The 14,930-nt window shown below is 42.6% G+C and overlaps 2 protein-coding genes across 4 annotated transcripts in view; both read left to right on the top strand.

The window, feature by feature from the left end:
- The window catches only part of ncor1 (nuclear receptor corepressor 1), a gene marked incomplete in the record, with an annotated part of 125,602 nt that extends 117,001 nt beyond the window's left edge, over nucleotides 1-8,601 (top strand). Inside the window, 9 exon segments of one of the 2 annotated variants that reach the window (XM_024264937.2) lie at nucleotides 660-776; nucleotides 1,193-1,326; nucleotides 2,897-3,111; nucleotides 3,194-3,337; nucleotides 3,788-3,930; nucleotides 4,091-4,144; nucleotides 4,230-4,424; nucleotides 6,290-6,460; nucleotides 6,534-8,601. In XM_024264937.2, the coding sequence (XP_024120705.1) occupies nucleotides 660-776; nucleotides 1,193-1,326; nucleotides 2,897-3,111; nucleotides 3,194-3,337; nucleotides 3,788-3,930; nucleotides 4,091-4,144; nucleotides 4,230-4,424; nucleotides 6,290-6,460; nucleotides 6,534-6,724 (1,364 nt within the window). 2 annotated transcript variants of the gene reach the window in all.
- A 2,757-nt stretch (nucleotides 8,602-11,358) lies between these two features.
- The window catches only part of zswim7 (zinc finger, SWIM-type containing 7), a gene marked incomplete in the record, with an annotated part of 48,719 nt that continues 45,147 nt past the window's right edge, over nucleotides 11,359-14,930 (top strand). The window contains 3 exon segments of one of the 2 annotated variants that reach the window (XM_036215278.1): nucleotides 11,359-11,576; nucleotides 12,227-12,248; nucleotides 14,099-14,201. In XM_036215278.1, the coding sequence (XP_036071171.1) occupies nucleotides 11,573-11,576; nucleotides 12,227-12,248; nucleotides 14,099-14,201 (129 nt within the window). 2 annotated transcript variants of the gene reach the window in all.

Genomic DNA, 14,930 nt, shown 5'->3' on the forward strand with positions numbered 1-14,930 from the left:
CATCAAAGTCCCCCTCCGGTCATCTTCTGATCTATTTCCAAAGTGTTCCCTGTGGTCTTTTAATTATGATGATGTTATAACCAAAATCTAAAAGCCTGTTGTTTTCTAGAACATATTTTCTGCAGAGCAGTGGGAGTTGTTCATTAGACATTCACTTATGAATTGTGAGTGGGACTGTTGGCGTGGAGCAAACCCACCCCCCTTCCAGTCATCCATCTGTTTATGTGTTCTCGTATTAGCTTACAGCCCCTCACACCCTCAACCTAACGGCAGCAGTGCAACAAAAACAGTGAGCAATGTCGTCACTATAGAGCCCTACAGTTTTGATCCAGTTTCCAGCTCAGACGAGGAAAACAAAAACGTTCATGAATCTATTTGTTACCAGAATGGAGCGGAGCAGGGAGCTTGTGGCCCCGACCAGCGTATTTCTACGTCACAAATACAATCTTTTCCAAACTGCATTTTTGTCTGCTCATGATTCACACAAATTTGGATAAAGAAATGCTCAGAAATGCAGTTTTGATCTCAATTTCCTTAATATATGTTCACCATTATCAGTAAAATTCTACAAGAACATGTTAGAACCAGCAAAAACAGTATTGCCATCAGATTGAATTTGTGATACAAAAGTAAACCATCTATATAAACTTTTCTTTCAGTATCGTCTATTCGATATGACAACTCCACTGGAGGAGCCATTGAGGTGATAAGCCCTCCCAGTTCCCCAGTCCAATCCCATCAGGACAAACCAGAAGAGGGGCAACAACAAGCAGGAGGTATGAGTTCTGGAAACTCTACATGCCCCATGTCTTTTACCAATTTCTTAAAGGGACATTCGTCTAAATGTGCCTGTGTTTTAATGAAGGGAGTTCTCCACGCATTAAGCTTCTGTGTTTGAACATTTGATCTCCACTTGTACAAAAGTTAATATTCTGCTGTTTAGATCAATGAAGTGAAGAAATGCTTGTTTTTTTTCATTTTAATAACTGTATTTCCAAAAAAGTGTTTTGACTGAAAATTATAAGCCCCTTTAATGGTGTTTTCCACTGACTTCTTCTTCTTCTGAATACCCTCAGAATCACACAGATAGAAAAGTACTCTTGTTACTATAATACGTTCAGTAACAAGATTCAAAGTGTTCATGGTTTTATTTCTGTGTAAACATGACGTTTGTCTCTTATCCACTTTCCAGTCAGCATGCGGCCTTTCGAGATGAGCCGATATCGACCTTCAGGGGAGCCCCACCAGCCTGCCCCCTCCCAAGCAGATAGCTACTCTCAGGTCCCTAAAACTCACAGGGTCATGACCTTGGCTGACCATATTTCAGTAAGTAATATTGTGTTAACATGTTTTTTGTAAAAGCACTGAGATTTCTTGAGGTGGGAGGGAGCTCCTCATCTTTTATTCTTTTAACCTCGTCTTTTTTAGAAGGTGCTATGGCTTCGTAGTTCTCAGTTACCTTCACAGACGTGTGTGTTATGAAGTAGAGTTCTTGAGGAAATCGCAGATGTGGTTTGTGATGTCCTAAGACCCCTGACATCTGAACAGACTGTTTAAAGACCCCGGCAGAGGCCTAAACACTGTGAGCTCAGTGAGGACGCACAGGGAGGAGATTCTCCCCCAAAAGGGAGCTCCCACTCACAAACTAGGTTAAAGGCTGAGAGTCTTTATTCCCCTTAAGAAAACAAAGCCCCCTACAGCAAAGCATGCTGGGGAGAGGACATATTATCTATCCATCTAACCAATCTTGAGTAATACAAATGTTGCATGATAAAAACTGAATGATCAAAAATCCACATCAAAGCTGGTTAGAACTGGTCTGAGGGAATCCAGTCAGAACTGTGTGGGGGCTGTTCTCCAAAAGCTTAAGTCTGACCAGCACTTTATTACACAAATTGGATTTGATAACTTTATTGGAGAGTATATAAAAAGGGAAAAACTCTACTAAAGGTCGATATATAAACTTAGGTTGAAAACAGAACAGAATCTCCAGTGTTTACAATCTCTCGACTACTGTAACTCTTCACGTATTTATTAAATCAATGTAATTCCAGTGGCAGCCTATGCAACTCTTATTAGTAACATGCTGCATATCTGTGCTATGCCATTATTAAAAAGCCACTTTTCTCCACGTCATAATCAGCCGATTCACGTTGATTGGATAAGAGTTGCAACAATAGAGTTGGTCGAAGAGTTTAAGTAAATGTCTATATCATTTTAAAACATCAATTTGAAGAGTCAATGGGCCAGTGAAATGACGGAAAGCATTTATTCAGGGACACAACAGAACCCAAATGTGTCAACAACAGTACTTTAGCTTCACATATAAAAGAAAGAAAACCATGACATCTGAAAAGTCTTTGAATTGTTTTTTACAGACATACAGTCACCTAAAGCCAGAAACTCCTTTTCCTTATTTGTAATTCCCTTTGCTTTGGCATGGATATTTGCAAAAACAGCCACGGACAGAGTGCTGCTAGCTTTCCTTTTAGTTGCGGCAGTCTTTCTCTTATTCATTATGCTGTTCGGGGTGTTTGACTTAAATGACATAATAATGCAGTGGTGCTAAAGCGTGTAGCAGATCTACCCCCTTTTGATCATTTAGTTTGACATTTAAGAAAGGGCTGATGGGAAAATGAGCGGAGGCTAATGTCCGTACCAACAGTCCCGCTCACGTCTCAGAGGTGAGTTTCTAATGAACTCCTGCTGCTCTGCAGAAACTATGTCCTAGAATACGACACAGGTTTTTAGATTTTGGCTCAAACAGCATCGTCATAATTTAAAGACCCCTGGGAACGTTTTGACAACAGGTCTAAATATAGTTGGAGCGAGAGTTCCATGTGTGTTTCTTCCATTATGTCTAACTAACCAGCATTTGTTATTTCCTATTACGCAGCACATTATCACACAGGACTTTGCCAGAAACCAGGACCCTCCGGTCTCTTCTTCAGCTTCTGCCACATTCCAGAGCTCAGTTCCACCTGTGTCATCGTCGGGTCGGGTCAAGGGTCCTAGTCGGTACAGTCCTGAGAACCAGGTCCCTGCTTCACTCCACCAAAGGCCATCTAGCAGGATTTCTCCAGAGAATCCCCCCGACAAGCCCAGAGTGAGGTATGTGAACTTCCTCATTTTTACTCAGCCGTATTTTATTGCATGTTATCCACCGAGATGGTTTTCCTCTGGTCTTTTTCAGGCCTGGTAAATCTCCAGAAAGAGGAGGCAGACAGATGGAGAGCTATGAACCAATTTCTCCCCCGCAGGGATATCAAGCCATGGACAAACTGGAGGGAGGCGGGCCTCCATCCCAAAGACGAGAGGCTGACAACTCTGAGCTCAGGTCCAGGATCTGCACAGTTTAAACTGTGATGCTGCTAGTCCAGAAAACATGCAGTTTTTCCTCTGCGTTCAGACCCAGTCCCATTAAAAAAAAAAAAACAACAAAAAAACATCACAAGGATGACGCATTTGAGAGCTGACTCAAGCTACTGCTTGAATAACAGCAATTTCTAAATAAAATAAAAATATTTACTAAAAAATATTTGTTATCTTACCTCAGTTAGTTGGTTTAAAACATCAGTTTACCAACTGGTAAAATTACCTTACCGTACGATGTTGCCTTGCTTTGTCGCAGTTTATTGCATTCTTTTTTTTTACTACTGCACTGTGCTGCTATTTTTAGAACGTATCTTCTGGAAGAAATGTGGGATCTCTGTATGTCATCCCTACAAGATTTCAGGGTCTGTGGTCTTACTTACCCCCTTTGACTCCACCCCTTCGTTACTTCCAGGAGTGACTCACGGTCTCCAGGAAGTGTCAGCTACCTGCCTTCCTTCTTCACCAAGCTAGAGAATACGTCGCCAATGGTTAAATCCAAGAAGCAGGAAATCTTTCGTAAGTTGAACACCTCTGGTGCTGGTGATTCTGATGTGGGTAAGTGGGTCTTTTCTTCTTTTGTTTCTTTTTCTCCGTTAATTCTTACTAAATCTTTACACTTGTTAATAAGCATGCCAAAGTGTTTTCATTCTTTTGAGCTTTATTTTGTGCGGATGTTGTTTTGTGGTTTTTAAAAGAATAGATTATTGTATTGCAGGAAATACACAACCAGGCACAGAAATTTTCAACTTGCCTGCTGTTACCAGCTCCAGTGAGTATAGAACCATCCTGGTACAAGCTTCAGTTTAGCTGGTTTCCTCTTTCACATCATAAATGCTCCTTTTTGTGGTTTATAGGTAACATTAACCCAAGAAATCCGTCCTTCAGTGACCCGGCCAGTAACCTGGGTCTGGAGGACATCATCCGCAAGGCTTTAATGGGCAACTTGGAGGAAAGGCAGGATGAACACCAGGGAGGAGGGGGCCCTGTGGCCATCAGCAACACGTCTGCCACTGATGCCCGCCAGGAGGCCAGTCCATCCCCCAGTATGGGTATACTGAAGAACCAAAACCAGCCAGCACACATACATGTTCAGAAGGAACTCCTGCAGGATTTACAGTTTTTCTCAAATGCCTAAACACATATCACAAATGTTTCCTCCGTGTTCCCTTTTTCTAAAGCTACATATACACAACCACACCTTCCAACTTCAAAGCTCAAACTTCCACACCAAAAGAGCAGCTGGAAGCTTTCAAAAATGTAAAACTATACACATCATTACACACTACAGCAAAACCATTGAAAACACCATGCTCAATGTGTGAGAAGGCTCCTTGCTTAAAGTTTACAGTAACAGATCTTCTTAGATCTCTGCAGAGGATTAGGCATATAAATTTGTGAGTTTCATAAGAAGAGTACAAATCTATAGAAAATACTGCATATACACACTGTAACATAACTCCATGCAGAATCTTTTCCACACAACAGTTCTCCTGAAAACATGATCAGGGTGTGAAGTTTTTTATTTACTTTATTCACACCACACACACACCACAATCACGGTGCAGAATCATGTCACAGAGCTGCATCGGGTCACATCACCTCATCCACATCCGAGGCTGTATAGTCTCTAGCCAGGCACAACAACGCCCTGGAATGGTGAATCCATCCTTGAAAGGCCTCCTCTGGGAAGTCATCACAAGCCAGCTCCCTTGCCCTTAGGAGGTTCTCTCTAGTGTATGTTGTCTATACTGAACCTTCCATCTCCACGATGAGAAGAACTCCTATAGGGTTCAGGAAAGGGAGGTGGGCTGGCAGAGCAGGAGGATGTTTCCCAGCTCCACTACAAAACTGAGGAGACGTTGGGTGTTATAAGACCCAGTGGACGAGCCCCTCTGAACCCACAACGGCACAAAGAGTAATATTACCCCCCCCGTTGGCCAGGAACCTCAGTGATGGCTCTTTGGCCGATGATGTTAAAGCCTCTTAGCCTTCGTTTCTGCAGGAAGAGGGACTCATGAGGTCTGGCCATTGCGTCCAACTGTAGTATCCTCTGTGAAAATGTAAAAGTGCACAGGTGTGATGAACAACTCTGTTTATTGTGGCCAAACTGACATGGTCTATGCTCTCAAACTCTGATGAGTTTGTTCTCAAGAACCATATCTGCAAGGAAGGTTTCTTGTGCCGGTGTAAATATGGCAGCCCCCCCCCCCCTCTATGTGGCATTCTTTCAACTCTAAAGACACATGTTGTCAAGTGATATTTTGACAGTATAACGGCTGATTTGAGGCCAACTGACTACTTTCACAGTTTGTTAAACTGTATTGTGACACAGAAAGCAGTAGAGTACAGTAGCTGTTGTGTGGTCTGAATGCCCTGATCATGCTGGCTCCGGTGAGCCTCCTCAGGTTTGGACGGACTCTTAGCCCTGCTTCAGTCACACCATGGTCAATGACTGTTGCACACATCTCGTCTGAAATCATGCTGCAAGGTTGTCTTGCTCTCCCAGCTGGACCTCCTCCTCTCCCTCCAGGACCTCTTCCTCTTCCTCTTTAGCCTGCTTCGACTCAAATTCCTCTTCAGAAACTTCATCGAACTTTGCACTCTGAACTTGCTTTTATATGTGGTCACAGCAAGTGTCTACATTTTTGAGTCGTTGTGTGTAATGAGTGACTCCAGGTGTGTTCATTGAGTTCAAACATTGCCGACTGTAGCAAACATTTTGCATCACACGAGCTTTTATTTGAGAATATGAGAAGAATCTTGTCTTCATGTGAAATGTGTTTATGATTTTGGAAAATGAGGACTAGATTTAGTAAATGTGTTTAGACAACTGGTGGTTTGCTTTAGAGGCTTGGCTTTTGTGTTTTAGCATTTGAGAAAAACTGTTAACATGTCTAACTGTTGGAATCTGCAGGGAAGCAGAAGCAGAGCAAAGCAAACAGCCGAAAATCCAAGTCGCCTAACCTGACTCAGACGTATCCTGGAGGGGAGCGTCCCTCCTCAGTGTCGTCTGTCCACTCTGAAGGTGATTATCACAGATCAACCCAGCAACAGTGGAGCTGGGATGACCGACCTTCATCCACAGGTGAGCTGCTGTTTTCCGTTACCCTCAAGAAACACAAATATGCTTTTTTTCTTATGTTCATTTCTGCTCCAAGGTCCCATGCAGTTTCCATGCAATCCACTGACCATGCGCATGCTGAGCAACACGCCACCCACCTCCATGGCCTCTCCCTCAATCCAGAGCCAGCAGCAGCAGCCGCAGGCACCCCCTGCTGGAGGCCAGCAGCGAGTGTGGCAGTCTCTGCTGTCAGAGCAATACGAGACCCTGTCTGACAGCGACGATTGAACGCCGCGCCGAGATCTCAACCAGGAGGCTCGTCTGCTCATGCCCCCCACTCCCAGAAACAACCTTGTTCCTTGGAAAGTTAGAGGTAGATGGGGCATGTCCTTTTTTTTTTTTTTTTGGTGCTATGGCGCCCCCTGGCTGTATGCTATGCTGCAACAAGTGAAAGGCGAGACTCTTCTGAACTCACCGAGCCTGTCGGAGAAACAATTGTCAACTGAGTTGATAACAAAGGTTTTAGTCAAAAAGATCTTAAAATGTAAAAAGAAAATAAGAAGCTATTTCTGAATTGTGTCTGATTTCTGTAAAGAAATACTTTGTCTTTGAGAAAATCGTCTTCTGTAAATAGAGTAACTTTTTGCAGTGTTTTTCTTAACTTGATTCTTATTTTAATGTTGCTTTAAATTGATCCACTTTAAATGGGAAGAGCAAGGGTTAAATCTTCATCAATGCAGTTGCCCCCCAGTCAACATCCCCCCTTCACTGAACCATCAGAAATTGGGAACGAACAAAACCTGGACCTGCTAACGAATACTTGACCGTGAGTGGATCACCGTATGTGCCATCCACCAGACAACCACCACCGCCTGGAGGATGGAGCACCACCGACATCCAAGCTCTCTCCGCCAGAGCAGCAGAGAAAAGGGGTCAGACAAAGGTTTAAACACTGGTGTTAAAGCTGGAAGTGACAGATGTAAGCGTACATGAAATGATATCTTCATAACTACTTCTGTTCCCTGACGGAAAGATGAAAATGAGCCAATGTTTTTGTTTTTTTCCTTTTCCCTCCGTTAATACTCGTCTCGCCTCTGCAAGGTCATTTTCAAACACAAGGATGTCAGGAAGTTTTTCTTTTATGGGGGGATGCTTTTTTCACACCTTGTAACTTGAGAAAGACGGCAGCTTTAACTCATTTTTCTCAGAGAAATACATATGTGTTTGATATTTTGATTTGTCTCTCTGGTCTCTTTTTGGTTTTTTCCTTTGATACTGTCCTGATAAACATCTGAACTATGTAAAGTGTCTTTTCATAACACAAAAAAGACAAAAACTAACCAAACCTAAAGAGTTATCTGCACCATTGTTGCACTTTCTTTGCATTGTGTTTTTGACACCAAAAGGCATACTACCTGCTGTGTAACTTATTCTGCTTCCAGCCCACTACTATGCTAAGATGTGCTTCATTTTTCCCAACACTGGCAGAAATCTGGATAGTTGAGCCTCCTGTCTTCTCTTACAGCTCATACATAATATTTTGATGTTCCACCTGCATCAAAGTTGCAGTTTTTTGTGCATGGTACAATTAAATATGTAGGAGTTTGCCGTCATGGTGATTCGAAACCATGACCACTTAATCTCTGTTTTCATTGTTTTAATTAAAGGACATAAAGCTTTGAAAATGACTTCTCTTGGTCAGCATCATAAGAGGCAGTAGTCGTTGCTTCGTTAGTTATTTTGAACTTTTGTGTGGAGAAAATGCAGCGTTATGGTTTTCATTCTGCTTACTGCTCCAAACTTGAATTGGTTTAATTATGACACCTTTTGACAGACTTGTAGCACATGCTCAGATTTCTTTTCTGTCATCATTCATCCTGTTTAGATGGGATGTGTTTACAGAGCAGTGGAAAAAGAGTTTACAAACTTGAATCTTAAAATCCCACATGAAGCCGAACAGAAAAAGAAAAAGGAATTGCAGCATCTTTTCAGCTTTCTATCAGACACAGTCGTGACCTTTTGTCTTTTTGAATTGAGACTTGAATCCCCGAGTATCCTATGATGTTGAAATGCAATGTTTGTATCGCACAATGTCTGTTAGTAGGCTATTTCAAGAGTTCAGACCAATCAAATAAAGTGGATCAGTTCTCTACCACAGAAATGCATGACTTTGTGGTGCCTTGTTTTTTTTTTTTTTCTTTCAAATTTATTTATTTTTCCCAAGAATGCATATAATATTCAGGCTTAAGGTCTACCATTGTAAATTCTTGCGTTTTTGTTTAACAAAAAAAAAAAGGAAGAAAACAAAAACAAATCATGCACACACATATGTATGGGGGGGGGGTCTTTCCTATTCGTATAAACTTTCAATAAAATAGAAGAACATACAGTCCAAAGCTTGATTTACAAAAAGTTTGACCAAGTTGATTTTATATTGTTAGTCCATTTTGACCATATTTTATGGAATGGTTCTGACCGCATTTGAATTGATGAAGAGAGTTTTTCCATATTAAAGATTTTATGAGCAATATATAGTCCTCTGTTGGCTGTTCCTGTACATTTTTACTGTTTTCAACCTTTTAATCCATCCATCCATCCATCCATCCATCTTCCTCCGCTTCATCCGGACCGGGTCGTGGGGGCAGCAGTCTAAGCAAAGATGCCCAGACTTCCCTCTCCCCGGCCACTTCCTCCAGCTCCTCTGGGGGGACCCCGAGGCGTTCCCAGGCCAGCCGAGAAACATAGTCTCTCCAGTGTGTCCTGGGTCTTCCCCAGGGCCTCCACCCAGTGGGACATGCCCGGAACACCTCACCAGGGAGGCGTCCAGGAGGCATAGATGCCCGAACCACCTCAACTGGCTTCTCTCGATGCGGAGGAGAAGCGGCTCTACTCCGAGCTCTCTCCGGGTGACCGAGCTTCTCACCCTATCTCTAAGGGAGCGCCCAGCCACTCTCAGGAAAAAACTCATTTCAGCGGCTTGTAGTCGGGATCTCGTTCTTTCGGTCACAACCCAGAGCTCATGACCATAGGTGAGTACTGGAACGAAGATCGACCGGTAAATCGAGAGCTTTGCTTTCTGGCTCAGCTCTCTTTTCACCACAACGGACCGGTACAGCGACCGCATAATAGCGGACGTAGCTCCAATCCGCCTGTCGATCTCATGCTCCGATCTTCCATCACTCCCTGCCCCTGGTAGGGTCTCCCATGGCAGACAGGTCCTGAGTGACAAGCCAGACAAAGAGCGGTTCAGAACCCCTTTATGAGTAAAAACATGAAAGATTCCGCTACGTCGCCCGGATTGGCGTCACCGGGGCCCCACCCTGGAGCCAGGCCTGGGGTTGGGGCTCGGAGGCGAGTGCCTGGTGGCCGGGGCTCCTCCCACGGGCCCCGGTCGGGTCCAACCCGAAGGAGCGACGTGGGATCACTCCCCAGTGGGCCCACCACCTGCAGGGGAGCTCTGAAGGGGCCGGTGCATTGTGGTTTGGGTGGCAATCGAAGGCGAGTGCCTCGGCGACCCAAACCCCGGTCATGGAATTTGGCTTTTGGGACCTTTTAATCGATTGAGAAATTTCTTCTTTGGTTACAGCAGACAGAAGTATTTTATTTTGTTCTTCTTTAACCGAGGGTAAGTGTAGTTGAGACAGAAACAAGTCAATTTCTCCATGATTATCTAAATAGGGTTGAGAAATAAGGTTTCTATAGTAGGTCAAAACTCTCTTTGTGGTGTCTTGTTATTGTCTGTTTTTTTTCTTTTCTTCTCTTTTTTTTTCAAATAATTGAAGTCTGCAGTATATGTAATTGGTTCAATTGTTGCATCCCCACTCTGATCACCTTTGGATCTATTTTCAAAGTGTTCTTTGTGGTATTTTCATTATAGTATGATATTATAATATGATGTTTATAGCTGAAAAAAATGACAGTTTCTGCAGAGGAGTTCATTAGAAATTCACCTCGGAATTGTTGGTTCAGAGCTAGACTTTTCCCATTTCCCATCATCCCTCTGTTTACACATTCTCCTGCTAGCTTACAGCCCCTCACACCCCAACCTAACATTACAGTGCAAACTAAAATGGTGATCAACATCATTTCTATCCAGCCGTACAGTTCTGATCCAGATTCCAGCTCAGACGGGGAAAACAAAGATGATGGATCTATTTGTCTGCAAGTGGATGATCAGAATGGAGCACAACAGGGGCAGGGAGACTGTTGCCCGCCCAGCGTATTTCCTACATCACAAATACTCTCTTTCACGTCAGTTTTTGTCTGCTCCTGATTCACGACCACTTTAGCAAAGAAATACTCAGAAATGTAATTTTAAGCCTAATTTTCTCTATATTTCTCCACCATTATCAGAGAAATGCCACAAGGAGGTGTTAAAAACTGCGGAGCCCTGGACGTGACTTTAAAAAAAACATAATTTGCTTAATTAAATTATTTGTGGCCATTGATTAGTATTTTGTATCTTCAATTCAGTAGCAGGAATTGAAGATGCTGAAGTGATCATATACAGTCAAGGATCATTCATATTTTTGTAAGTTATTAAACATTAAAAGCAATGACACTTGACTAAAACAATGACTACAAACACCACACAAATTAGCCCGCACATTAATTAAAAGAATTTCCGGAAAGTTGGCAGATAGATATGGATAGATGGGGGTGGGGGTGCGTTCAGGGAGCCTCAGAACATGGAACATTAGTGGAACATCTATAACCCCCCAGCCTAACTTGGTCATCTACTTTCTTATGATGAGGAAATAAAAACAGCTGACCAGACCCTAAACCCGCCCAAAATATACCTACCCGCCAAAAGCCATTTTTACCCGCAAATTAGAACCAAAATCCCGGGAAATCGCCCAATCTGACAACGCTGACTAATGATTATTGAATAACTTTTTGAAAGCGGAAGCGCATTGTTTTATTTTGAAAGGAGTCACAAGCGGTAAAAGGTCACCGGAAGCCGTAATATGTAACTCGTCGTTGATTGGCTGCCGCAGGAACTGTCGTAAAAATGCGGTCGTTTTTGCCCGCGGTGGCCGAACAGCTTTTTGGAGATATCCAGCAAACGTATCATGACACTTCTCAGAGTAAGAAGAGCCGTTTGCTGACTGACTCTTGCTAGGCGCGCACGGGTGGATGGGTAAATTAAAGTGAACGCCTGTACTTTCAAAGAGATAACTTCCATTCAATTAACCAAAAAGAGACGTGTGGTTTTATTGAACTAACATGTATTTTTCTGCATGAGTGGCTTTAAATATTCTCGTATCTGTTCTAGGTAAAACCGTGACGCTGTTTCTCTGCCTTTTTTATGTAGCTTTGCTTTTTGGACGTTAGGGTACGCTGTTTTACCAAGATTTCACTGGATGAGTGTTTTCACAACTGAAGGCTGGTTTTGAAGAGTCTGTAATGCACAAAGTCCCTAAAATAACGTAATTTTTGCTAAATTCTATTAAATAGAAATACATATATTTTATTGTTTACTGGTTTCTCGTTTCTAAGTGTTTTGGCAGCTTTTATTTGATTGTAAAACCAGAGATTGCTGTGTAATTTCACAATTACAAAAATCTCTTAATTTTTAGAATAAAATAAATGATTCTCATTTTAACCTTTCTTGTTGACTTATATCGATAATTACAGTTAGTTTTTTTTTCTAACAAGTATAACTGACAGGCTGTTTGTACTAAAGGCCGCTTTAGGACTAATTCAATGTTTCAGACAATGTAGACAGATGCTTTTTGAGCGTTAGCATTTCCATTTAACATTAGTTTTGTTTTTGTTTGTTTTTTCCAGTTCCTGATGACCTGTTGATTGCGTAAGTATTTCCTTTTCTCAGTATACATTCAGGTGTGTTCATCAGATCTCAGCAGTTGCTTTATCTCAGTCTGGGCTTATCTATTAATAATTCATGTTTTTTTTTCTTTACAACCGTCTGAAATTACAGTTTCCATTAATTTCATTGTTATCATTTAGTTTACTTTAAATTCCTCCTAATGGGAGAAAGATGCCACAAATAAAGGTCCTCTGTGTAATATTGCTACATTTCTCCAGTTTTGTGGTTCAGTATCTGGCACCATGCCTGCTCTGTGTGTGTGTGTGCGTGCGCACGTGTCTCCCTTTATAAAGGATCCTTAGCGTGTGTTTTTATTGCACTCTAAATGTATCAAGGAAACTGGTCATCCATTGTGGTATGCGTAATGCAAAGAGGTCTGACCATCGTATGGCTGTCAAAAAGTCATGAAACCACAGATGGGTATTGGTTTTAATTACTATCTAACTTGGGCGGCCGTGGTGCAGTGGTAGGTCGACACCTGTTCAGAAGATTGCAGGTTTGATTCCAGCCTTGCATGAGTCGAAGTGTCCTTGGACAAGACATTGAACCCCGAATTGCCTCAAGTGGTTTTATGTTGGCGCCAGTGTTCAACAGCAGAGCCACCACCAGTGTGTGAATGGGTAATGTGTCAGTGACTGTAAAGCGCTTTGGGCCTTTAAGAATGGTAGTAAAGTGCTATATAAGTATACGACATTAACCATCATAATGAAGGAGTTGTCTGACAGGCCATGACGCCTTTTCTTTCTCACTGCTCTGGGTTAGTGTGGGGGGGTTGTGCCCTGTCTAAGTCAGCACAATCATATCCTGTTTGTTCATCAGGAAGTTTTTGGTTTAGTTTTATCATGCTGTAGTCCTCTACAAACACAGACTCCTGTTTTTCAAGAATTCTTTTGACAAATTCAACCAATACTCTGCTCTGCTTTGATGGACTTGCATCACAGATTGCTCTCTTTCTAAGCGTACCACAGTCATGTACAGACATTTATAAGATAAATGTCAGAACATTCAGCAGCAGAGACGCTGGAAATATGTGAAATCAAGTTGATATACAACAAAAACTCAGTTCTCAGCCCTGCAACAGGCTGTCCGGGGTGTACTCTACCTTTAACCCCAACAGGGATGCAGCAAATGCAACACAAACAGATTTTTTTTTTTTTACATTAAAGATTAACCCAGATGAAAAGTGGATGACAAATATAAAGAAAAATTAAGCTAAAGATCGCATTTCTGAGTATTTCTTTGATAAATCAAGATCATATGAAAAAGCTGGTAAGTGTGATGTACAAGCCACTATGGTGGGCCACAAGCTTTCTGCTTCACCCTATTCTGATCCATCCACTTGCAGACAAATGGATCCATGAACGTCTTTGTCTGAGCTGGAATCTGGCTCCAAACTGTACAGCTGGAAAGCTCCAAGTTTGCTCACAGTTTTTGTTGCACTGGTAACATTATGTTGGGGTGGTGAGGGGCTGTAAGCTAGAGGGAGAGTATGTAAACAGATGAATAATGGGAAAGGAAGACGGGCTTACATTCTAACAGTCCCGCCCACAAGTTTCTTATGAACTGCTGCTCGGCAGAAACTGTCCTAGAAAACAACGGCGTAGTCCTAATTAAAGACCACTGGACATCCTTTACAACAGGACAAAAGAAGATCCAAGTGGGACTTTAAGTAATTGGTAAAATGAATCACCTTTGAAGTTGCAGTGACATCATCACTCAGAGTTTGAAACTCATTTCAGCAGAGCTCATTTGAGAGCTTTACTAAATGTTTTCTTTCAGTGCATGTTAGCTCTCTGCGTCAGTTGTCATGCTTCCTCCGTCTCACTCTCCAGGTTGAAGTTTGTCTTCGGCTCCTGTGCGTTGCTGGCCTTAGACCTCGTCGACCAGCGGTCTGTCATCTGTCTGTCGTCTCCGAGTGGTCGCCAGGCTTTTCAGGTCTGTGGGTACTGTGCTAATAACACACACACCGGATGATGAACACTTTTCACTACAGCCTGTTTACAGCAACAATGCTCCATGCATGAGCTGCATAATTATGTGCATGTAAGCAGTGCACCAAAGGTCTTGACTATATTATGTAAAATATTATTTTTGGAGTTAATTCATTCGTTTTCTTAACCGTTTGTCCCTTTCGGGGTCGCGGTGTTGCTGGAGCCTAACCCGGTTACTGACGGGAGAAGGCAGGATACACCTGGACAGGTTGTCAGTCTGTCACAGGGCCTCAATCACACACACATTCACACTCTCATTCACACCTACAGTTTAGAGTCACCAGTGAACCTATGAGGCATGTTTTTGGATGGTTGGAGGAAGCTGGAGAAATCCCATTGGTGGTTCTGTTTCAGGTACTCCTGCCGGGACTTGAACATCCACTGTGCCACCGTGCAGCATGGGGGAGGGGGGATTTCCAATCAATTTTATATAAGTAAAACAGGCACCTTCAAGGCGCTCACCTTCAGTCTCATCAGTCCAAAAGAGTTTGAGATCAAGATATTTTCTGACCAAACAGAGACAATCCTGCATTTACCTTCCAATGACTTCCCCTTGAACTCTTCCATGCAGACCTTTTCTGTTCAGTCTCTTTCTAATGCCGGTCATGAACGGCTGGCAGGGCGGAGCCAGGAATTTGTGACGGGGCGGAGCCAGGAATTTGTGACAGGGGCG

This window comes from Oryzias melastigma, linkage group LG14, assembly GCF_002922805.2.
Source record: "Oryzias melastigma strain HK-1 linkage group LG14, ASM292280v2, whole genome shotgun sequence".
Taxonomy (NCBI): Eukaryota; Metazoa; Chordata; class Actinopteri; order Beloniformes; family Adrianichthyidae; genus Oryzias; species Oryzias melastigma.